At 41.5% G+C, this 24991-nt stretch overlaps 2 protein-coding genes and 1 long non-coding RNA gene across 4 annotated transcripts; 2 read left to right on the top strand and 1 right to left on the bottom strand.

Moving 5' to 3' along the window:
• Window positions 1–461: 461 nt before the first annotated feature.
• Window positions 462–5900, top strand: LOC123096450 (putative HVA22-like protein g). Of its 2 annotated transcripts, XM_044518194.1 has the most exons (6): window positions 462–710; window positions 850–948; window positions 4111–4155; window positions 4253–4316; window positions 4418–4624; window positions 5537–5900. In XM_044518194.1, exons 1-6 carry the CDS (start codon window positions 679–681, stop codon window positions 5717–5719), a joined length of 630 nt encoding a protein of 209 aa, XP_044374129.1. In that variant the 5' UTR covers window positions 462–678; the 3' UTR covers window positions 5720–5900. The 2 variants fall into 2 exon arrangements, with proteins under 2 accessions (XP_044374129.1, XP_044374130.1); XM_044518195.1 differs by lacking the exon at window positions 4111–4155.
• A 37-nt stretch (window positions 5901–5937) lies between these two features.
• On the bottom strand, window positions 5938–6782 carry LOC123096451 (uncharacterized). Its single transcript, XM_044518196.1, has one exon. The coding sequence runs from the start codon at window positions 6689–6691 to the stop codon at window positions 6227–6229; it is 465 nt and encodes a 154-aa protein (XP_044374131.1). The 5' UTR covers window positions 6692–6782; the 3' UTR covers window positions 5938–6226.
• Window positions 6783–13432: 6650 nt separating this feature from the next.
• On the top strand, window positions 13433–18094 carry LOC123099715 (uncharacterized). The gene is made up of 6 exons (XR_006448218.1): window positions 13433–13544; window positions 14606–15900; window positions 16125–16233; window positions 16833–16933; window positions 17296–17344; window positions 17705–18094. It is a non-coding gene; the product is annotated as an uncharacterized lncRNA (long non-coding RNA).
• Window positions 18095–24991: the final 6897 nt, after the last annotated feature.

The following is a 24991-nucleotide window of genomic DNA, read 5'->3' as shown; positions in this document are numbered from 1 at the left end:
GCAATTCACATCACTTGAAGTTCCTCTCTGTACGTATGGATGATCTGAAGGTGTATGGAAAAAAGTAATACATAGAAATGACGAAAGTATGAAAGTGAGGAATGCACGTACTCTGTCAAAAAGAAAAAGAAAAAAAAAACAGCGAGGCATGGATGACTTGTGAATGGACGATCACGGACGTCCCGCGTGCACGGATTTATACGAGGAGGCTGAACCGTTGAACAGGTAAACGAAACGGGAAACGGATAGCATCATCGATGACCAAGAAAAGATACCGCGACCTCGATCTCCTAGACTCCTAGGGCCCCACAACACCACTGACACAAGTGCACAGAAGCGTCGGTGCAGAGCGAACACGCGTCCGGGTGGATATACCGGTGAAACTAAAAAGCCACGTCACGGGCCCACCTGCAGCGGATTCGTGAGCCCCGGCCTCGGCAAAACTCCTCGCCCCGTAGTAGAGTCGCAGTCGCAGGCGGTCGCAGTCGCGTCTCTTCTTCCTGGCTTCTGCTTCCAAGTTCAGTCTCCCGTCCCTTCTTCAGCAAGCAACAGCCGCTCGATCCCCCACGCAAATCCCCACCATCTGGAGAACCTCACCGATTCCGGCCGGCTACTGCGCTCAGGGCGGAGGCCGACGCTCGCCGCCGCCGCAAACCCTGCCCGCTCCAGTCCGGCGAGATGCTGGGGGAGTTCTTCTCCAGGGTCCTCCTGTAAGTCCTCTGCTACTCCGTTCCATCGCTCTCGCCGTACCCGTTGGACCGTTCGATCAATGGGGGAATGCATGTGAATGAATGATTCGATGTCGTGCGCGTGGCTCGTGGCGAACCGGGGACGCCATTGACGCTGCAGGCTGCTGTTCGGGTACGCGATGCCGGCGTTCGAGTGCTTCAAGACGGTGGAGGCGCGGCCCAACGACGCGCACATGCTCCGCTTCTGGTGCCAATACTGGTACGTACGTTCTCCTACGTTTGGTCAACCAACTTACAACCGACCCAACGCCATTAGAATTCAGAAATGGATTGGTTGCCTTGTTCTGTTGTTCACCTGCTTGTGCTTCTACTCTCTGCTCGTCGAGTCGAACTGATTTTTTTCCTTCGAAAGAAAAAAAAACAGACGAGGAAGCGTGAGATGCAAAACTTGTATGGGTTGCGTTGCTTTTCTCCTTCTTCTTTCCACTTATGTGATACCATGCAATGCATGATGGTAACTTTAGTTCTCGTTCTTTCAGCCTTTTTATTGATGGCCTTGTTTTTTTATGTGTATCTCGGCAAAGGTTCATGTGCGGCGATATAATGCCAACTTTTCTTTTCTGCATCACTTTAATTTTGTGTTAGATAAGGTGCAGTTTTAGGTGGATGTTAGGAGTCTGATGATACAGACTCCTAAAGGTGCAGTTAAAGGTGCGCACTAGTATATTGCTCCACATTTGAGCCCTGTTTCTCTAGAGACTACAGGCGTAATAGTACTACCTGATCATATATCAATGCGCTGTTCCAAGCAGGTGGTGTGTGTATTCCGCTGGAATTCTAGGTTTTAGAGTTGTTGAATTGTACAGTCCTGAAATTATGTTATAATTTGCCATGCAAAAATAGCCAGAAATGTGGATACCCAAACCATTAAAATAGCGATGCAGAGCCCGGAGGTAACCCACCTTTAAAAAAAAGTAAAATAGCGAAAGGTTGATTAGACAATCCTCAATTATTATAATCCACTTTTTTATTTTCCGGGAATTTAATAAATTCATGCCTTTTTTGCGGGAATTATAAATTCATGCCTAGTTGGGAAAGTCAATAAAGGGGCACATCTAATGGACTACTAACTTGTAGTGAAATAACTAATGATTACTTAGGGTGCAGGTAAAATTCTGATGGTTCGGTTGCAAGATAGAAGTGCCTAAAATCATGTGGACGTGGAGTTAGTAATAGCTAGAAATATATAATACTCCCTCCGTTCCTAAATACTTGTCTTTCTAGGCATTTCAAATAAATATCACATACGGATGTATGTAGACATATTTTAGAGTGTAGATTCACTCATTTTACTCCGTATGTAGTCATTTGTTGAAATGCCTAGAAAGACAAGTATTTAGGAACGGAGGGAGTAATATGTTGCCTCACTGTTCCAAGTTGTTTCTGCATGTAGTGCTCTTCTTCTAATTAACATTATGTGATTTGTTTGTATGTTACTACCTGTGTGATTGTGCCTTTAGTCTTTCCCATACTTAACATTCGACACTATCAATCTACATTCGGAAAAATGTGAAATGGCCTAATGGGCTGAACAAAAACCACGACAAGAATTACGAAACGGAGAGAGTAGTAACTGTTGACCAAACTATGTTAGAAGCTTGGAAAATCATTCCTACGTTGGGGCAAAACCAGGCCATGGCACCCCCAACTCATCAACAAAACAGTGAAAGTGAAGATAAAGAGCCTTTTTTATATTAAAAAAGGAGGATCATCCCCGGCCTCTCCATCAGAGTGATGCATTCAGCCCAAAATTTGGGAGATATCCTTTAGCTTGACCTTCCCAACAAATTGTTTGTGCTTGCACCATGAAAGGAGAGTCTATAAAAAATGGAATATTTAAGAAATGATGCTAGAACAGATTCCTTATAGTCCATTCCTAATATACCAAAAAAATTGTAATCCTTATATTTTGTGCACACACGCTGACAAGCAGGGCCTATAAGTGAAATCCACTCGTCAGTATCCTATGAATTTTTAAGGAATGTGCCTCATGTTCCTTAAATGTAAGGAATATGGTTTAAAATTTAAAGGATAAGAAACATAATAATTAATCTGTGAGAGTAAGTATTTTCCGTATAATGGCTGTTTTTAAGAAATGATGGTGTTTCCAAGAAATCTGCTAGAGATGTACTTAGTGCCGTAAACTGTAATGCTCTAAAATATATTTCCAAACTTGTTGGGCTATTTTATTAAATGCATTGTTATACACTACAAACTGGCTAGCATGGGTGGACCCAATGTGACTACAATCGGATAAGCTTAAATTGTATCCTATTTTACATTCTTTTCGAATTTGGAAGCGGGACAAATAGTGGTCGGATGTGATCCGAATATTGAACTCTATCGTATTATGTCGGATTCAGACATGATACGATCTTGGATGAGACTTTGGTTGGAAACAAACATATACCACATGCTGATGCGATGAATATAATATTAATAAAAACCATATTATTAAAGACCAAAATGTTATACAATAATAGCGGTTAACAATTCAAGACACGTACGTCTAAACAAAGATATTGCCAAAAAAATACATGACACATAGTTTGAACAGGTACACAAAATACAAATGTATATGTAAATTAACATATTATAAACTAAAATTATATTACCTCCTTCCTGGTTTATTAGGCCCGCACATATCCCTGGATTAACAATTTGAGCAATGTAGCACAATTTATATATCCCAGTAAATACATCATGAGAAACTTCAAATGGTATATTTTTCTAGTGGTATAAATTTTAGGATATATCTTGTATTATAATGGTTAACTTATCAATCTAGGGATACACGCAGGCCTAATAAACATAAATGATGTAGGAGTAACATATTTAAACTAAAATTATAACACTCACTCTAGCAGATTACTAATATTTATCTGTTAGATAAACAATTAGCTGTCCATTAATATTTATGCACACAAAACACACATACAATAGTCAATAATAAAATACTCACAAGCATATGTGCTATCCGATAACCAAAGATAACATCCACATATTGCAAGTTAATAGCTTAGTTTTTACCAAATCGTTTAACCATATTTACAAGGTTGGACAATCCGACTATAAGAATTAGGATTATACTGATACCATTGTATATTAGCAACAATATATCATATAGCATATCCTAACAACCCGGGCTTGGGTTCAGAACAGATGATGTTCAGATGTCAAAATGTCTTAACATATCACCAAAACTGTCGGATTTGAAAATAGTTTTTGATGGAAAATTATCTTAATAACCATTTTCATCTTTACTGGCCAGCACTTTTGTGCTTAAGCTTGTCATCTCTTCTTATGCTGAATCTAAGTATGTGTTGCCCTCCTAATAGTTAAGTTGGTGGACACTTTTCAGGATCATAGTGGCCATGGTGATAGCCGTCGAGAGCTTCATCTCATGGCGAGCTAAATCAATTCCATTTGCAAGATCTTTTCCCCTTTTTGTTTTGAAGCTCCCTTCTCATCTGTGCACGCATGCTATAATTTGTCGATGCCAGGATGCCAATGTATGGAGAAATCAAGCTGGCTTTCTTTGTGTACCTGTGGTACCCCAAGACAAAGGTGAGGAAGCACATCCATTCCTTAACATTTCCCCCAAGAAAACCGAAAAACAAGACACAGCAACAATTGCATCATCTTCTTCTTGTATGGACCTTCTTCAGGGCAGCGACATTGTGTACGACACCTTCCTCCGGCCCATGGTGATGCAGTACGAGCCGAACATCGAGCAGAGGCTGCTGCATCTGAGAGCCAGATCGGGGCAGCTGCTCACCTTCTACATTCAGAACTTCGCTGACAAAGGGACGGCCTTCTTCATGGATGTCCTGCGATACGTCGTTTCTGACGAACCCGCAGCATCAGTTTCAGAGGTAACTACACAAGTGACTACTCCGTCAACACAAACGTCAACTAAACAGTCATATCTAATCTCTTGCATGGTGGCATAACGCAGGTAGGATAGCCCATTGTACATTTGTACTTGGTTTGAACTATTTTTCATTCCTCATCAGTTGCTCTGTTCCTCATCTATTGGTACAGTCAGAAATCATGTACCAACAAAGCCTCCACCACTCCAGATCTGTTGTGATTCCAACTACCGTCAAACAAAATTGCTAGGCAATTAATTAACATTCCCGTTTCTGCTTGACCAGCCCCTCACAGTTTCCCCTCTCTCATTGCACCCACTTTGGCAAAAATTTCCATCCATGGGCAGTGCCAACTACCAAGGCCAGAGCACTATCAGGCCAGGGCGCCTCCTCTTCCTTCACTGTATCGAGAAAAACCGTGACCCAGAAGAGTATGAAACCCACTACCTGCACTTCATAATAATATGAAAATTGGCGGTGTATATCAGACTAGATGCAGCACCTCTGTTATGTATTCTTATTAGTAATAAGATATAAACGAGACCCAAATTGGGTGCGCAGCTTCGCTGGCTGCAGGCTACTCATCCTCTTGTGCTCGATCTTTTAACTCGTGATGATGACATATCTAGCCCAAGCACATCACCTCCCTGATCGTTGTCAGCTCTCACTGCTTTTGTCCAAACCTGGGCCCAGAGGACAGACAGCGACGGCCAACATAGGAAGCCGTCGTCGTGACTCGCGCGCACGTTCCGCGAGAGCATCAAGCTTGAGGATAGACTCGTGCCCCACCAACCAATCGGGCATGTGCGTGCACGAATCTTGAAGATGCAACATTAGCAGTACTAGGGACGATGTTATTTGACAATGATCAGTTCTCTGATCTCTGATCTCTTCAACCTTTTGCATGTGCGCCAGAGGAACAGGAAGTCGTCCGGGTGGAGCCCCTTCGCCACCAAACGCCGGCCGCCGTCGCCACCTCCACAGGAGTCCATCTTCGGCGGCCCCGCCGATCTCGACGCCGCCGCCGTGGCCCAGGTTATCCGCGCTTCCATGGCCGGCGCCAAGCCGGCCCGGCGACAGTACAGTGGCAAGTACTAACGCGCCGGGAGAAGTAGTTCTCCAGGCAAGTACTAGGGGAAAGGGATGATCATGTACATAGATTGGATTAAACAGTGAAAGAAGGCACATATAATGGAGAGTACATAGCAAATTAAATCCAATGTGAAGTTGACACTTGTGTCACTGTATGATGAGCATGATAGAATTTGCTTTTCCTTTCTATTGTTGAATCTCGTATTCTCCTGCACAATCTGTTCTTCGGTTCGCCATCATAAATCTTCGAGTTCATGACAACCGAAAAAGACGAACAAGATAGTAGACTAAAAAATAGCTAGCCATGTGTTGGCGTTGCTACCATCTTTTTGTTCTTAATCCTACCAAAATATTTACATGAATTGCAACCATGATCAAAACTCGAACAAGTCAATTGCTTCTTCTGTTCTAAATACACGGACACGGGGAAAAGAGCAAGAAAAGGACTGGAAAAGACAAGCAAGGAAGGCAAAAAAAAGTTGACCAAGAACCGTAAGGCTCACGCCGGACAGGTCACCGCGTGAAGAACGCCCCGACAAAGCCGAGACAGCCGAGGACAAGGCGGCAGAGCGGGCCGCGCCTCCGGCGGCGCATCCTGCCGGGGTCCTCCCGCGCGGATGGCGTGAGCTGCAGGTACGCGTACGCCGCGTGCTTCACGAGCGGGTGGCGTATCATGTGCACGTCCCCGCCGCCTCCGGCCCCGTCCGCGGGGGAGTGAGCCTGCTTGGCCGCGGCGTACTCGGGCGACGACATGATGTCGCGGAGGCTGGTGTATCCCCCCTCCTCGCCGCTGGGGATCTCGATCTCCGGCGGCACCCACCGCCCCTTCATCCCGGAGGAGCTACTCTTCTTGGCCGGGCGCCAGTGCCGGAGCTCGAAGTCGCCGGTGGTAGCACCCGCCCCGTTCGCCAGCCGGTGCCGCCGCCGCAGCGGCGACCGTGACGGAGGCTCCAGCACGGCTGCCACCGCCGTTACCATGGCGCGATCAGTTGGGATCGCGCACAGCTGGTGGCGCTGCCTGGTGCGAGGTGGAGCAGGGGGGGGGGGGGGAGAGAAGATTTCTCGTTGTGTCTTTTCAACAGAAAAGAAGATTTCTCGTAGTGGGGACGAATAATTCCAGAGCGGGTTTGTTTTATAGCAGGTTTGTTTTATAGCAGTAGTATATAGAACTGGAAAATGATTGGCTGGGGGGAGGTGGATCGGCCCACATGGCAGTGGGAACGTAGACGTGGGTGTGCCTGAGAAATGGTGAGGAATTAGGGAGGGACAGGAGTGGGAGACGGGTGAGGATTTTCGGGCGTGGACGGCGAGACGGCGGCGTGGTGCGAGGCGATGCCTGGGTGGGGCCCGCTAGGCGGCCAATTGTTGGGCCCACGTCTTCCCTGGCCACGGCTATTTGCGTTTGAACTTTGAAGATGTAGCCGTGGTCAACACAGATATATCACGGGCTTCATTTCGTTTTCGAAAACGAGAGATGGTTACAACGCGGAAAAAGTATACCAAAGAAAAGAAAGTGGCCAGACTCGCTGTCTGGAAGAGACATCTACTTTGATGAAGGACCCGAATAGCTAGCTAGCGATCGTCAACTTTAGGGAGGTGTTTGATTCGATCAATTTGTATCGTTATCTGATTACACTGCATTATGATACCGTTAATCGTGTTTGGTTTGGTCAGCTCGTAAACAAATACGGGGTAACTAGATCACACCCTCAAGTCTCGGTCGATTCCGCCCATCCCAGATCGGAAACAGACCCCGTTACCGCTTCGTCACGGTTCCATTGATCGATCCCTCTGCCAACGATCACCTCTGCCCCGATTCTTCTACATCAAATCAAGCGTCTCAGGGGGTGGCGATGGAAAACCGATCTCGGTGGCGCCATGCTAGGAGCACCACAATGGTGCCCCCCGTCGATCCCCTTCTCTACTCGCGGTGCCGCTTCTTCTTCGGACCACATGTTATTCTTCTCCGGCGTTCTCTTCCGCTCTCTAGTTGTTCTCCATCTCCCCTCCACTTTTCAGTTGTATTCAAGTTTTATTGCACAAACAAACGCTATGAAGTAAATCGATACATTTACTGATCGGAACCAAACAAAATAGCAACTGAATCAGTTACGCCCATTATCCACTGTAACCTCATATGAGTCCCTTTATCGTCACTATTGTTCGAACCAAACACCTCCTAGGAGGAACCTGGGCGAACGATTCGTTCATCTCAGGAAGAGCGATCGAACAAACCATTGTGTTCCCTTTTCGACGTTCGTTGCAGCGGTTGTCCACGTGACCCTCAGATGGCACATGACGTGTCCATGGGAAAAGAGCTAAGCCTAATTAGGTCATTTTTTAAAACTTCACGAAAAAGTAAATAAATCTGGTGCATAAATTGCCATGATGTACTCTCATTTGTTCTAAAAAAACCATGAAAAATAAAATAAAATCCGATGCATGCTAATTTGAAATTAACCATGGTATATTTAAAAACAAAATGTGACATGTTATATACCAAAACCAAAATTAGCATGCTCTAATTTGTTAAACATCATAATTGGTCCAATGGGAACTTCAAGAGAAAAATGTTTTATCTAGATAAGTCCAATTAAAATGCCATGGTGCAAAGATGAAAAACAAATTGTAAAAGGTGCGAAAAATTGCCAAGAGTATAATTAATAAAATTTATATGCTCATAATAAGAAAAATTGTCATGCTCTTAGTAATAAAATTATCATGCTCTTAATAATAAAATTGCCATGAAATAATTGATAAAAATTCCCAAAGGCCATGGTAACATTACAAAAAAGACCTAGAATTGCCATGTTTGGAAGACAAAACAATATGGTTTGTCATGGGATCATGAGAATTTGTTTCTAAAAATTGTCATGTGTACAAGACAAACTTGACATGTGAAAAACTTTATAAGAAAATGTTTAAACAATTCCATGTGACAACTCCAAAAAATTATAAATATGCCATGTACTTTTTCTTTGAAAAATTGTCATGTACCTAAAACAATAAGATTGCATATCTTTTCCACCAAGTAAAATGGAAAATGATAAGGCTGTGTTCACTTCAGAGGATTTTGAAACTTTTCCAGAGGAATGTCCATTCCATAGTTTTATTTCCCTTGGCAGCGTTAGGATCAAATGAAACATCTACAGTACCCCTATGGAAAGGTTCGCTCATAGTGGTCATTCCTAAGGATTGTGTAAATCTGGTTTCTTTTTTGGGCGGGGCCCGAGGCAGCCACCATGCAAGCTGAATAAAAAAAATACTTTCACATGGCAGTGAGAGAAGCTAAACCGGTATGCAATGAATAAAATAATATATATCGTTGCATTACTTAGTACCAACACAAGGTTTCCAATGAAACGAACACATCTCCTTTTCCCCTTTCGTCTGTTTTGGGACACGCGGGATTGCACTATACAACCAACTCCATTCATGTACTTTTTTATATTCTTTTGCTTTTCTGACCTATATACCGAACGGGGCCTAAAAGGAGGAACTGGGATTCGAATCCAGGTTTCCTGGATGGAAGCTTTACGAGCTACCAATCCGGTGGGCACTTTGTTGCGAATGAGTTGTCAAATATGACCTAGCGAGGTCCTTCGTGCCAAGATCCGTGCAGGTGATCCGGTGACAGGCATAGCATTCGTTGGAACATGCTAGAAATCTGACGTTCGCCCAATATCATTTCGTTAATGAACTGCTATTTTTTATCGTTTGATTTAAAGCATGACATTCTTTTTCCTAGGGCATCCCAGCGCGTCGTCGTCGTTTTTTGCATGGGCCGCTTTCTATGTCATTAGGTTTACTAGTAATTGTGTTCGTGCAATGCACGTTTATTATTACACAAGATATTAATTGTATTGCTCACCAATATTATGCAAGATATAAATTGCATGTTAATATTAGATATGATATAATTATTTGGTTAATGATGACACTGATATTAGGCATGATATTAGTTAGTAGATGGTTCTGAAAATGTTTAGTTCTAGACAAGTCTAACTTGAACGGATGAGATTTATTGGATCTCCGCAACTCGCTCTTTTTATATTGATACACATGTGTTGGGCCGTTTGGACCTTTTGGTTTTCATGTTTTTGGGGGCAGCTATTTTTCCATGTTTGTTGGGCTGCGATGTTTGTATTTCGCTTTACTTACTTCATTTACTGAAGAGAGTTCTTTTTGTTCGAAAATACCGCAGAGAGTTCTTCTCTGCATGTCTCCATGGTATCTGTAGATTTTTTTCAATAATCTCAATCGATGACGCAAAAAAAACAAAAACAAAGGTGCATAGAGTACCGTGAATAATCTGAACCAAATTGGTGCTTCCTTTCCTTGTCCTACCCATTTCCTCAAAACAAAAAATAACATACATAGAGTAACTTCGAGCAATCTCAACCAACTTGGTACTTCCCTTTTCTTATCCTACTCGTTACCACCCTCAATTTGCTTGCTATTTTTTTCAGCCGTACCTGTCCCAAATTCGTGAGATCTTGCAGTAATATGGAAACTAATCTTTTTTTTCAGTTGACAAATTGAAACGTAGTACTCCTGTCTTTGCATTCCCCATATTACAAGGAAATACAATATTCGGTCAGGTGTCCTGTCTAATACATTATTGTATATCAAACTAAATCTTCCTACAAACATGTATGCCCCCACACGAGCAGTTTAGTTGCCCCGTAAATGGTGAGGAATTATGGAGGGACAAGAGCGGCACGAAAAATCACCCGTGAGGCTTCTGTTTCACCCCGTAAATGTATCAGGGAATAAGTATCTAGGGAGAACTCGAGAGCTTAGCCACTGTCAGCCGTCGGATCGATTTTTTGATGCAATTTTGACCGTCAGATCTCCCTTCCGGACGATCTGGGCCGCCGGATCGAAAACGGACACTGCTACAATAAATAGTTCCCTCTTTTTTGTGCCACCGCGTGTTAATTCAGTGCCCCACCGAGGGTATTTTGGTCATTTCCCGTGCAGGTTTTTAAAGGGCAGCCGCTCTGTGTTGAACCCTAGCCGCCGCCTCCTCTCTCCTCCCGCGCGCGTCCTCTCCCCTCCCACGCGCCTCCTCTCCTCCCGCGCACATCACCGCCGCTGCCTCGAACCGCGCCGTCGGCGACCAGATCCGCCGCAACAGAGCCCCCCTCCCAACGACGACGAGCAGCGGCGGAGGGAGGACGAGGAGCACGACGGCGGCGGCGGCGGCGTGGAGCAGCAGCAGGCCGACGAGCAGCAGCGAAAGGAGGACGAGGAGCACGACGGCGCTCGCCCCGGCCCCCATCCTTGACCTCACGCAGCCTATCGTCTCCTCCCCGGCCCATCGTCGGTCGCTCCTCCTCCTCCTCCACATCGGGGTCGGGCAGGAGGATGAGCGCTCTCCCCCGCGTCCGCCTCAACAGGAGAAGGGCTGCTGCCGTCGCTGCCGACAAGGACATCTACTTCCCTGGCGCTTGCCACTGCCTGTTGCAAGCCTCTGATTTTTGTCTTTCTTTTCTTGCAGATTCGTCCATTGTCGCCGGTGCCTCCTTCTATCTGGCCTTCACGGATCAGTGGTTCAACCCTTCTCCTCCTCCTTATTTTCACTCCTCTATTCTAGGGTTGGATGTATAAATGTACGGCCATGTGCTTTTTGTACTCTTTTCTTTTTTGTCTTGATTCTGGTAAGGGCCAATAGAATTTGTGCTTGTTTTTAGTGGGGTGTGGACATATGCCTTTTATTCTTGGCTGGACATTGGTAGGAACTCTGGTGGTTTTGTTCCTTTTTGCATGCAGGAAGGCTAGGTTTTTGTAAAGGAGTTGTGGTTTTTTATTCGTTTACTACTCTAGCTAGGTTCCAAGGAAGGGGCTCTTTGGAGCTATCTTGTTTTATTAGTTTGCTGTCCAAGGGAGCATTAGATCTAGAAACATTTCTTTTTCTGAAGTCAAGGAGAGGTTCAGTCTTGAGGTCATATGATAATTAGGAGTACCCTAGAGGTGCTTTGGTGTGCCCGTTTTGATTGATATTGTTGGATGAGTAGTCATATGATAGTTAGGAGTACCGCTGGAGATGCTTTGGTGCTTTGGTGTGCCCCTTTAGATTGTTGTTGTTGTTGGATAAGTAGGTGGATCTGGTGAGAGATGAAGGTGATTTTTTTGGATCTGATGCCTGGATGCGGTCATGTTCAGGTGCTGCTGTGTGAATGAGAGGGGAAGAGGGTAGATGAGAGGATTGCTACTGTCTCACCTGCCTCTCCGTCTTCTTCTTCTACTACGTCCTAGGTAAGCCAACCGCTGCTTCCTCTCTGCCCTCTCCTTTACAGTATACATCGAGCCGTGCTATTTTTTCTATAGTAGGAAGTTTTGTTTGGGATGTGGTGATTGCCGAATTTCTCAAGATACCCAATCTTTTCTAATTGGTATTAATTACGGTACTCTCGAATTGGAGTCGGAGTTCATGCATTCGAGTAATTGGTTTATCTGCCTCCCGCTTTGTTTTTGCTATTATGTTCGTTGGCACTTTGACAGAATGTGATGTTTGCTCTTCAAAAACACAGAACTGAAGTAGTACAAAGTTGTATTCTAAATGTAGACAGTATGCTGATATACCGTTTCCATCCACGGTGCTTCATGTAATATTGATTCTTGTGAACCCTATGTTGGCTTCCCATGTGGCTATTATATCTGTAGATAGATGGTAATCTGATCAAGAGTGATTCCTTTATGCAGGGAACTGGCAAAAGATTTTTGTGGTTTTTAATACTGCTTCAGAATCATTATATGGTGCTTGTGGGTCCATGTACAAACCAGACATGGTATGTTCCCTTGCTCGAGAGATGTGTACTCGCTAATTTCTTTTATGTATTTCCTCATGAAAAATGCTATAGTAATTTCCCTGTCAGGTTTTGTACTGTAAATATAACAATTTTTTAATCATTTATTTGATAAAGGAACCCGAAGAACTATTTGAGACAATCTCACAAGCATTGTTGTCTTCTATTGATTGTGATTGCCTGAGTGGTTGGGGAGGTTATGTTCTTATTGTGTAAGTTTCACGCATCTCTCAACTCTTACCCCCTCATTACATAATGCAATATACCAAAGTGTGATGATCTCCCTGCCGACCGACTGACTGTTGATGCAATTTGTTAGTTATTTGGCACTTCGTGTGTTCTGTAGTGTAGCAAATGGGTGAGTGCCGGTGGCAACGCGTTGCGAACATGTCAATGGCGGCTGCTGAAGCTTGACTTCAGCTACAAGTACAGGTGGCCGTCGGCACGGACATGTCGTCCCTGAGCTTTAGTTCCAGGCGAGATTCAGTTTTGCTCTATTATGCTTGCAGATTTGATTGTGAGAATTACAAGATTAGACTGGTTTGTGAAGGGACGGAGTTAATTATTTGCCTTCTGTGAATTAAGTTAATTTGACATGATAATATGTATCTGCTAGAAGGTCTATTAATCATAAAAAAATAACAGTGATGGCACCAAGCATAGATCTTGACTCTATTAGTAAACATGTCAGGCAAGTTCCATGCCTAAATACGTATCTCCCAAGCCATTATCTTCCGGAAAATCTACATCTTGCATTGCTAAATGTTGTAGTAAATCAAAAGGTCACATGTGGCATAATTTGACATAGGCAATCATTTCTAGAGAACTTCCTTCTCAATGTTATACTGTTTCTTGTGTATCTTAAGCTAATGCCAGGCATAGTTGAAGTATGCGCCAAAAGTATGTTTACTTTGTCTCTTCTGTTATGCTTGAACTCAGGCGCACAGAAGGAGCTCTTCTCAAGATGCCAGTGGCCAGCGCACAGGGGTCTCTGTTCGACCGTATCCCCGGCAAGCAAGGTAGATCATGTACCGGTTGCTGCTCTGAATCTATCTTCGTACCGTGATCACGTAGAATACACAAAACTAGGGTTTCTATTTTATTTATGTTGAACAGAAGGTGGCTTGACACTTCATTTCTAGCTAGAGCACTCTTCTCTACAAAACATATTTGATCTGACTTTAAAACATGTCTACAATGCCACACTGTTATTAGCCATCATCTAAATGTTCCATCATAGCAGTGGAAAATATATTAGTCTGTCTGTTTGGTCGTCCTACTTCAGATTACATTGGTTAGAGGAGCCCATGTGTGTAGGTCTGGCTAGCACGAGTCTGGTGTCATCGGAAACTATTGTCGAGAGCCATATCCAACAAGTAGATAGCCTTGAGGTTGTCGGGTGGCACCAGCAGTCTCGCCGGCTCCGCTCTGTATATGGTTTTAATATGTGTTTCTTAGTCTTCATTGCTGATAATACCATTAGTTGTCGGTCTTTGATTCATTGTCTGTCAATTAGGTTATGAATTTTAAGTGAACATTACTGTGGTTAAATATCAGTCCATGTAGGTAGTTGGAGTTGATAATTACTATGTAGATTGTTTGCTTTATCGGGCTGTTTGAATGCATTATTTGTTTCATTCAGGAAGGTTGTCGAAACGTAATTGCAATTTGCTGCTTCCTTCTATTAGGCAGAACATGATGTGACTAGGTACCACTAGCATCGGTCCCTCCTTGAAATATATTTTTGTAGAGTTCTATGCACCCTATTGAAGTAACTGCTATGACGATAATTCCCTAATTGTGAATGTGGTACTTAATCTTTATGCAAAGGTAGAAACGTGATAATATTATAATAGTTTATTGCAAGTAAATTTTGCATACCGTTGTTCTTGAAACAAGATTGCTAATATTAAGCCGGGTGTCACTGTATTTATGTTTCTTCCTATTGATAAATAGCATATCAGCCACTTTTCATTAACCCTGCTTTCTCACTTGAGTAATAGCTTATAAGAGCCATCAATTTGCTAAACTCCAATCCTTTATTACATGCATGGTATGCCACTTTGCGGGCCTTTATCAGGAAAACTTGGAAGTAGATCATGATGAGTGTCATCTGAGACTCGGGCTCAGTGAGAACATGATGAGTGTCATCGTTCTCTCTGACACTGATGTTGAAGACGACAGGACCTGTCCACCACGTATCCAGATTACTAGTGCTCACTCCTCCAACAACAATATCTACCGTGTATGAACGTTGCATCCTTTAATTTACCCTGTATATGAACATTTCATCCTTCAAATGTGTTGTACTATCATCTGGCGGCTATGAAGACGTATTGTTCTATAGTTTTGGTATCCATCGATGATGTCTTGCTCTGATTACGTGTGAATGTTTCTTCTTTTATTTTGTTATCCTGATTGAATCCACACGCTAAGCCTGGCTTTCTACGAACTTCACCATTATTTGCTTGGGCACATCGTTGGAACCGGCACCCTCGCGCCAAGGCGTGCTGCCGATTAGAGCTTAGTCTTAGATATTTTGTTTGTAATTTAAATTTTCTCGGGTGATTACTCCACCATTACAATGTTGTTTATAGCGGCAAAATGATTGTATATATGACCGATTGATACAAATGCTGGTCATTATGTCGAACCTTTTCTCTTGCTATGTGCTTGCATGTAGCTTTTTGTTTTAGTTAAACAATTATGCTTTCTTGTGGGGACGTGAGTATTTGGTTGGCTATATTTAGGACCAGATCACAATACAACTATGATACAAGATCCCATGGTCATCTATTAGCTGGTAGCAACGTCATGTTCTTTTGAGGCTGAAACTTCTTCCTTAGCCTTTATTTTTTTAAATGGTTTCAACAGCCATACAATTAGGCTGTCGGCTAGAGAAAAGACTAAAAAATGGCCCCCATTAGACGTACTATCATTCCTCAAATGGCCATGTCTCTTCTTCTTTTTACTTTCGAGTCTTTTAACAATCGATCCCTTTCTTTAGTAATCTATTTTATTAGTTACTAGACATACACTTTTTAAACCTTATTGGGTTTGAAATTGGTATTCCATTATGTTTTGCCACTTCTGCAAGCAAGAGTGCTTAAAATAAATGTCATGATGTAACTTCATATGATTTCCAGTTAACAAATTCCTGCTGTTTTGGCACTCCAAATAGATACAAGGAAGTCTACCTGCTATTCTAACATTCAGATATCAGGCACATACATAATGTATCATCTCTCATGACTCCGATGGTTTGTATCTTGGAAGCAATTCGGGTGTTGGTCTAAGGTTGCCAAGGGGTATTGCTGATAGTTGCAGTCTGGTGATTGTTGTTATCTTATAGAAGGGCTTTTGCTTCGCTTCAAGGTACAGGATGTGGTCATTTTGTTTTGACTGCTTTCTTATATGTAGACAAGATAGCAGTACTATAATGGGGTTTCAGTTATGTATTTTCTTTTGCTCATACTTAAACTGTGCTAGAATGGAGTAAGCATCCTTATTGGTTGGCATCCCTTGTTGGTTGGCATCCTTATTGGTTGGCCTATGCTCTTATGCTAGGCGCTCGCAGCTGAGTTGTATGTGTATTGCAGGGTCTTCTATTTGGAGCACTGGACCAAGAGCACATGGAGGGAGCTCTTCTCCACCGCGCCGGCAACAGGAACAAGGAAAATCCAGTCCATGGTGCCACCAATGAACAAGGTAAACACGAGCTATCGGCAACTTATAGATTCCATATTTCTGTAGTGTTGTTCTTTGGTCTGTATATAAAAATACTAATCGGTTGACAGTAGTTGCTATAGTTTTTGTTGTGAAAGTCTCATGGTCCAGTAGAACGCCCTTTTCGGAGAGAATACTCCAGATCTATTGACTCTGATTTAGTTTTGGTATTGATTTTTATTTGGTATGACTAGATAAAGATAGTGAGATCATTTATGTTTTGGTACTTTCTGAGATAGTTAAGTTTGTTTATCTATGAAAATAAAATACACTTGCAGTTCTGTATGTGTGACTTGGTGTATGAGTCAACTGCAGTTTAGAATGCCAATAAGTTTGCAGTGGTATACATGCGTACTACCTCGGGGATGCCAATAAGATTATACTGCTGATCAGTTTGTGTTGTGCTTCTTAGAATCGTGCCAATTCTAATTTGCCTGCTCGAGCATGTTCTTTTTCCTTGCTACCATGTCAAGAATCCAAAAAATGCCAACGTGTTCTTATTTAGTTCCACTATAATTTGTTTTCTATTGCCAAAAGTGGTGTTTCTGAAGAAAAGAAAATGCATTGTGTCTTTTGTGCAGGTTGGTTTGCACAAGGTGCTGCAGTTTTCAAGATATATCATGTGCTCAAATGTTTGAAGGCTTATGTTGTGTACTGAAAGAATCCTCAAAAAAATTAGAAGGTGAGTTCTATTGGAAATATGTTGATCCTTTCTATTATGATCTTATCTTTTGCATGAACATTTGATGCCCCAAGTTAAACAAAATCATAGTAATCTTGGTATTTTCTGCTTTTATTATTCCTAATTTTATAGGAGACCTGGATGTCTACCTAGGATTTAGATGTGTTATCCCAGACAGATATATCATGTTCTCAATGTTACATATTTATTCACATTTAGAGGAAATGAGCATGCAGTAATTAACTGGACTATATAGTAGATGGACTGAGAACATGTAGTAAACGGACTATAGTGTGATCCATTTCTGCTTATATCATAGTCAGTGTAAAATGTGCTTATACTGTTATACATCTGAAAATTAGGTGTCTCTTTGTGCCTCCTTCCAATGACGGCGATGAACATCTTTTCAATGTAAGAACATACATTCTCATGATTCTGTATATTTAATGTCTACCTTTTCTGTTATTAAAGTAGATGCCTACACGTCCCCTACCTTTTTTGGTATTAAACGTAGATGCCTACACGGCCCTCTGATTGTGTTGCTAATTTTGGTCGTCCAACGACGATAATAACAAATTGTAATTTTGAGCCTATTTACCATTATTGATTTGTTAACTCCCCTCGGTTCTAAGCATTGTGGAGTAGAAAGCATGACCCCATTTGAGTGTATTTTTCTGCTTAGTGTAAGCTATATAATCTGCTGGACTTGAGTACTATTTAATTCTTTTTCATACCATATTACTGCCAATTTAGACCTTGCTTTATTTCTAGTTCCAAGAATGATGATGTGCCGCGGGGATGGACAGTGAAGATTGTTTGTAGTTTTTCCACTTGATGTTTGTTCGGTAAGAAAACAACAATGTATATGATTGATGAGTTGCATGCTATAACCGCTCACTGATGCTAATTGGTTCTTACACGTAAAAACAAGCTTCAAAAATTGTATCGGTACTTCTATCGTCAATGCTCCTCCTCTGTTTTTTCATCTTCAGTTCAAAGAATCGTCCTCCAATCCAAAAAGTAAATGTTAATTACTGGTCTTCATCGCGTGTTGGATGGAAAGGCCTCTTCTATCTTAGCATCGCTTTTCATATGCCCTGTTACTTATAATGTTGTGTTCCATTTTTCCATTCATGGATGGCCTCACCTTATTGTCTATGAACAATCATACTCTACAGTTAGTGCTTTGGTTTGTAATGGATTTGTACTTGTGAAGCTCATTCGTTTAGCCATGCGTTGCTAACTGATGTACCTATGTATTTGACAAGCAGACTACAACATATTATGATTATGGTATCTTTCCGTCTCTAAATGGTATCTGGCTGTGACATGCTCTGTAACAACTAGATTAACCTAGATACATAATATCTCCTTTTCATCACTATGACTGCATTTATCCACGACCAGTTTCCATGATGACTGATAACCCACAAGTATAGGGGATCAATTGTAGCCTCTTTCGATAAGTAAGAGTGTCGAATCCAACGAGGAGCTAAAGGTAGAACAAATATTCCCTCAAGTTCTATCGACCACCGATACAACTCTACGCACACTTGACGTTCGCTTTACCTAGAACAAGTATAAAACTAGAAGTACTTTGTAGGTGTTTTTGGATAGGTTTGCAAGAATATAAAGAGCGCGTAAATAAAAGCTAGGGGCTGTTTAGATAAAGACACAACTAAATTAGTTTTAGTAAAGAGCTTTTTGTCACGAGAAAGTTATTTGTCCCTAGGCAATCGATAACTAGACCGGTAGTCACTATTGCAATTTTATTTGAGGGAGAGGCATAAGCTAACATAATTTCTCTACTTGGATCATATGCACTTATGATTGGAACTCTAGCAAGCATCCGCAACTACTAAAGATCATTAAGGTAAAACCCAACCATAGCATTAAAGCATCAAGTCCTCTTTATCCCATACGCAAACAACCTACTTACTCGGGTCTGTACTTCTGTCACTCACACCACCCACCATAAGCAAATCATGAACATATTGCAAACCCTACAGCGGGGATCCCTCGCGCTTGCGCGACACGGAGAGCACCATAGGACAGCACCAATAATAAAACATGCAACTCAAACCAATCTCGATCATCAAATAGCCCATAGGACAAAACGGATCTACTCAAACATCATAGGATAGCCATACATTATTGGGAAATAATATATAGCGTTGAGCACCATGTTTAAGTAGAGATTACAGCGGGTAAGAGAGAGGTTACACCGCTGCATAGAGGGGGGAAGAGTTGGTGATGATGGCGGTGAAGTTGTTGGTGAAGATTGCGGTGATGACGATGGCCACGGCAGCGTTCCGGCGCCACCGGAAGAGAAGGGGAGAGGGGGGCCCTTCGTCTTCTTCTTCCTTGACCTCCTCCCTAGATGGGAGAAGGGTTTCCCCTCGGGTCCTTGGCCTCCATGGCGTGGGAGGGGCGAGAGCCCCTCCGAGATTGGATCTGACTCTCTGTCTCTCTCTGTTTCTGCGTTCTCATATTCTGCCCTGGCACCGTTTCTTTTATATCCGGAGATCCGTAACTCCGATTGGGGTCAATCTTTCGCCCAGATCTTTCTCATAAAATTAGCTTTCTTGTGGAAAAAGAAGAGCGTCAACCGCCTTACGGGGTGCCCACGAGGGTCCAGGGCGCGCCCCCTGCCTCGTGGCCCCCTCGGGCACCATCTCGCGTTGATTTTACTTCCCAAAAATCATAAATATTCCAAAATAATTCTTCGTCCGTTTTTATCCCGTTTGGACTCCGTTTGATATTGGGTTTCTGCGAAACATAAAACATGCAACAAACAGGAACTGGCACTGGGCACTGGATCAATATGTTAGTCCCAAAAATAGTATAAAAAGTTGCCAAAAGTATATGAAAGTTGCATAATATTGGCATGGAACAATAAAAAATTATAGATACGACGGAGACGTATCAGCATCCCCAAACTTAATTCCTGCTCGTCCTCGAGTAGGTAAATGATAAAAAAGATAATTTTTGATGTGGAATGCTATCTAGCATAATCTTGATCATGTATCTAATCATGGCATGAATATTAAGATACGAGTGATTCAAAGCAATAGTCTATCATTTGACATAAAAACAATAATAGTTCAAGCCTACTAATAAAGCAATCATGTCTTTTCAAAATAACATGGCCAAAGAAAGTTATCCCTACAAAATCATATAGTCTGGCTATGCTCCATCTTCACCACACAAAAATATTCACATCATGCACAACCCCGATGACAAGCCAAGCAATTGTTTCATACTTTTGATGTTCTCAAACCTTTTCAACTTTCACGCAATACACGAGCGTGAGCCATGGACATAGCACTATAGGTGGAATAGAATATGATGATGGGGGTTATGTAGAGAAGACAAAAAAGAAGAAAGTCTCACATCGACGCGGCTAATCAACGGGCTATGGAGATGCCCATCAATTGATGTCAATGTGAGGAGTAGGGATTGCCATGCAACGGATGCACTAGAGCTATAAGTGTATGAAAGCTCAAACTGAAACTAAGTGGGTGTGCATCCAACTTGCTTGCTCATGAAGACCTAGGGCATTTGAGGAAGCCCATCGTTGGAATATACAAGCCAAGTTCTATAATGAAGATTCCCACTAGTATATGAAAGTGATAACTCAAGAGACTCTCTATATGAAGAACATGGTGCTACTTTGAAGCACAAGTGTGGTAAAAGGATAGTAACATTGCCCCTTCTCTCTTTTCTCTCACTTTTTTTTATTTCTTTCTCTTCTTCTTTTTTTCTTTTTTTGGGCCTTCTCTTTTTTTGGCCTTTCTTTTTTTTTCGTCCGGAGTCTCATCCCGACTTGTGGGGGAATCATAGTCTCCATCATCCTTTCCTCACTGGGGCAATGCTCTTATAATGATGATCATCACACTTTTATTTACTTACAACTCAATATTACAACTCGATATCTAGAACAAAGATATGACTCTATATGAATGCCTCCGGCGATGTACCGGGATGTGCAATGATCTAGCGTAGCAATGACATCAAAAAACGGACAAGCCATGTAATCTTCTTTTCGGTGTGTTTGCTGAGATCCGATGAATTGTGGATTTATGATCAGATTATCTATGAATATTATTTGAGTCTTCTCTGAACTCTTTTATGCATGATTAAGATAGATTTATATTTCTCTCCAATCTATTGATTTGGTTTGACCAACTAGGTTGATCTTTCTTGCAATGGGAGTGGTGCTTTGTGATGGGTTCAATCTTGCGGTGTCCTCACACAGTGACAGTAGGGGTAGCGAGACACGTATTTGTATTGTTGCCATTAAGGATAAAAAGATGGGGTTTTTAACATATTGTTTGGATCTATCCCTCTACATCATCATGTCATCTTGCTTAAGGCATTACTCCGTTCTTATTAACTTAACACACTAGATGCATGCTGGATAGTGAGCGATGTGTGGAGTAATCATAGTAGATGCAGGCAGGAGTCGGTCTACTTGTCACGAACATGATGCCTATATTCATTATCATTGCCTTAGATATCATCATAACAATGTGCTTTTCTATCAATTACTCAATAGTAATTTGTTTATCCACCATATGCTTTCTTCAAGAGAGAAGCCTCTAGTGAAAACTATGGCCCCCGAGTATATTTCCCGACTTCGTTACATAACGGTTCACCATACGTGCATGCTACGGGACTTGCAAACCTCAACACAAGTATTCCTCAATTTCACAATTACTCAACTAGCACAACTCTAATATCACCATATTTATATCGCAAAACTATTGCAAGGAATCAAACATATCATATTCAGTGATCTACGAGTTTTATGTAGGATTTTATGACTAACCATGTGAATGACCAATTCCTGTCATCTCTCTAAATAGATATAAGTGAAGCAAGAAAGTTTAATTCTTTCTACAAAAGATATGCCCACGCTCTAACAAATATAAGTGAAGAAAAAGAGCATTCTACAAATGGCGGTTTTCTATGTGAAGAGAAACAGGCAATCCAAACTTCAAATGATATAAGTGAAGCACATGAAGCATTCTATAAAGCCATACTCAAAAGATATAAGTGAAGTGCAAAGAGCATTCTATAAATCAACCAAGGACTATCTCATACCAGCATGTTGCGTAAAAGAAAAATGAAAACTAAATGCAAAAGACGCTCCAAGATTTGCACATATTGCATGAACGAGACAAATCCGAAAACATACCGATACTTGTTGAAGAAAGAGGGGATGCCTTCCGGGGCATCCCCAAGCTTAGACGCTTGAGTCTACTTGAATATTTACTTGGGGTGCCCTGGGCATCCCCAAGCTTGAGCTCTTGCCTCTCTTCCTTCTTCTCACATCGAGACCTCCTCGATCATCGAACACTTCATCCACACAAAACTTCAACAGAAAACTCGGTAAGATCCGTTAGTATAATAAAGCAAATCACTACTCTAAGTACTGTTGCAAACCAATTCATATTTTTTTTGGCATTGTGTCTACTGTATTATAACTTTTTCATGGCTTAATCCACTGATATAAATTGATAGTTTCATCAAAACAAGCAAACTATGCATCAAAAACAGAATCTGTCTAAAACAGAACATTCTGTAACAATCTGAACATTCACCATACTTATGATACTTGAAAAATTCTACAAAAATTAGGAAAAATAACCAATTTGTATAGAAAGACAGTGCAAGAAGAATCCGAACCATTTGACGTTTCAGTAAAAAATTAAAAATCACGCACTACAGCCAAAGTTTCTGTCCTGCACCGTACAAACCAACAAGCATTGTAAACATCCTAAAGTCAAACCTTGGAACATTATTTTTATTATACAATGGAATTGTACAAGGGGATAATTATTTTTATTGAAAAGTTTCTGTAATCAAGATTCACAAAGTTTCCGTGAGCATGAACAAAGTTCAAGGAGCTCTCCCACTTCAACAGTGCTTGTCTTTCTCACTTTCACTTTCCTTTTTGAAAAGTTTAGGTTCCCCTCTTTATTTTTTTGTTTTTAAACTATATAAAAGCACTCAACAAAATAAATGACTCTCTAAAACTTCCGGGTTGTCTCCCTGGCAGCGCTTTCTTTAAAGCCATTAAGCTAGGCATATAGTGCTCAAGTAATGGATCCACCCGGATCCCAAGGTATATATATCAAAGCCAATTTCAATTAACAATGATTTGTGATTTAGTAGTGAGCACAAAGTAACATATATCATGCAACAAAAAAGTCTAACTCTCTTCCTACGCATTGGCATGTCATAAAAGAACAATTCATGCACACCTAGTAAAGGCCAATGCATAGTATAAGCAGTTTCTTGCAATTTTATCATATTGGAAACATAGAGAGGTGGAGATATAGTTCCTCTCTCATAATAATGGCAAGTAGGAGCAGAAAGCACATGCATATTATATTCATCAAAATCATCATGTGCAACGGTAAAAGGCAACCCATCAATATAATCCTTAATAAGCACAAACTTCTCCGATATAGTGTAGTTGGGAGAATTCAAAAAGATAATAGGACTATCATGCGTGGGTGCAATAGCAACAATTTCATGTTTAACATAAGGAACTATAGCAATTTCATCTCCATAAGCATAATTCATATTGGCATCTTGGCCACAAGCATAGCAAGCATCATCAAAAAGGGATATTTCAAGAGAATCAACAGGATCATAACAGTCATCATAGCAATCATCCTTCGGTAAGCACGAAGGGAAATTAAACAATGTATGAGTTGAAGAGTTACTCTCATTAGAAGGTGGGCACGGGTAGCTAATCCGCTCTTCCTCCCTTTGTTCTTCGCTCTCCTCATCATCTTTTTCATCCAATGAGCTCACAGTTTCATCAATTTCTTCTTCCATAGACTCCTGCAAAATATTAGTCTCTTCTTGGACAGCGGAGTAGTCCTCAATATATGGTTCAACATAGGCATTAGAAGCATAATTATCATAGCAATATTTAAGTATGGCAAAATTTTCAGATTTGTAAAGAGTAGCACCATACTTTTCAATCAAAGAAGCAATTTCATAAGCACCCTTAAAAGCAACAAATTCTTCAATTTGTTGAACATCATAGTAACTATAAACACCTTTAGCATACGAAGATAAGATTCCATTATCAATAAACTCACATTGGTAGGGAAGGTGTTTCTTAGGGTTTTCAGAATAACAAGTAAAATCATATATATAACATAAATTCCAAGCATAGCATTGCAAACGATGAATTTGACCCAGTAAAAGTTTCCCTTTTTCAGATATGCGGTGTCGCACATAACAAGCATGCTCATCTAAGGATTTGCCCTCAACTAAGCTAGTTGGGGTTTCAGCACGAGCACATAGGGATCGAAGATGATCCAAGTAATAAGCTTCAGGAGTGTGATAGATTTTGAGTGGTTCTTCAACCATTGGTTCAGTAGGTACAACTAATTTTTTGGGTATTTTGCGTTTCCTACCCATAACTAAAGATAGAAAACAACTAAGAACAACAAATATAAATTACTTAGTGATTAAGCAAACAAGCACACACGAGAATATTCACCCCACGCTATTGCTCCCCGGCAACGGCGCCAGAAAAAGGTCTTGATAACCCACAAGTATAGGGGATCAATTGTAGCCTCTTTCGATAAGTAAGAGTGTCGAACCCAACGAGGAGCTAAAGGTAGAACAAATATTCCCTCAAGTTCTATCGACCACCGATACAACTCTACGCACACTTGACGTTCGCTTTATCTAGAACAAGTATAAAACTAGAAGTACTTTGTAGGTGTTTTTGGATAGGTTTGCAAGAATATAAAGAGCGCATAAATAAAAGCTAGGGGCTGTTTAGATAAAGACACAACTAAATTAGTTTTAGTAAAGAGCTTTTTTGTCACGAGAAAGTTATTTGTCCCTAGGCAATCGATAACTAGACCGGTAATCACTATTGCAATTTTATTTGAGGGAGAGGCATAAGCTAACATACTTTCTCTACTTGGATCATATGCACTTATGATTGGAACTCTAGCAAGCATCCGCAACTACTAAAGATCATTAAGGTAAAATCCAACCATAGCATTAAAGCATCAAGTC

This window comes from Triticum aestivum, chromosome 4D (assembly GCF_018294505.1).
Source record: "Triticum aestivum cultivar Chinese Spring chromosome 4D, IWGSC CS RefSeq v2.1, whole genome shotgun sequence".
Classification (NCBI taxonomy): domain Eukaryota; kingdom Viridiplantae; phylum Streptophyta; class Magnoliopsida; order Poales; family Poaceae; genus Triticum; species Triticum aestivum.
The sequence above is the reverse complement of the archived record's forward strand: the minus strand, read 5'-3'. Positions and strand labels throughout refer to the sequence as shown.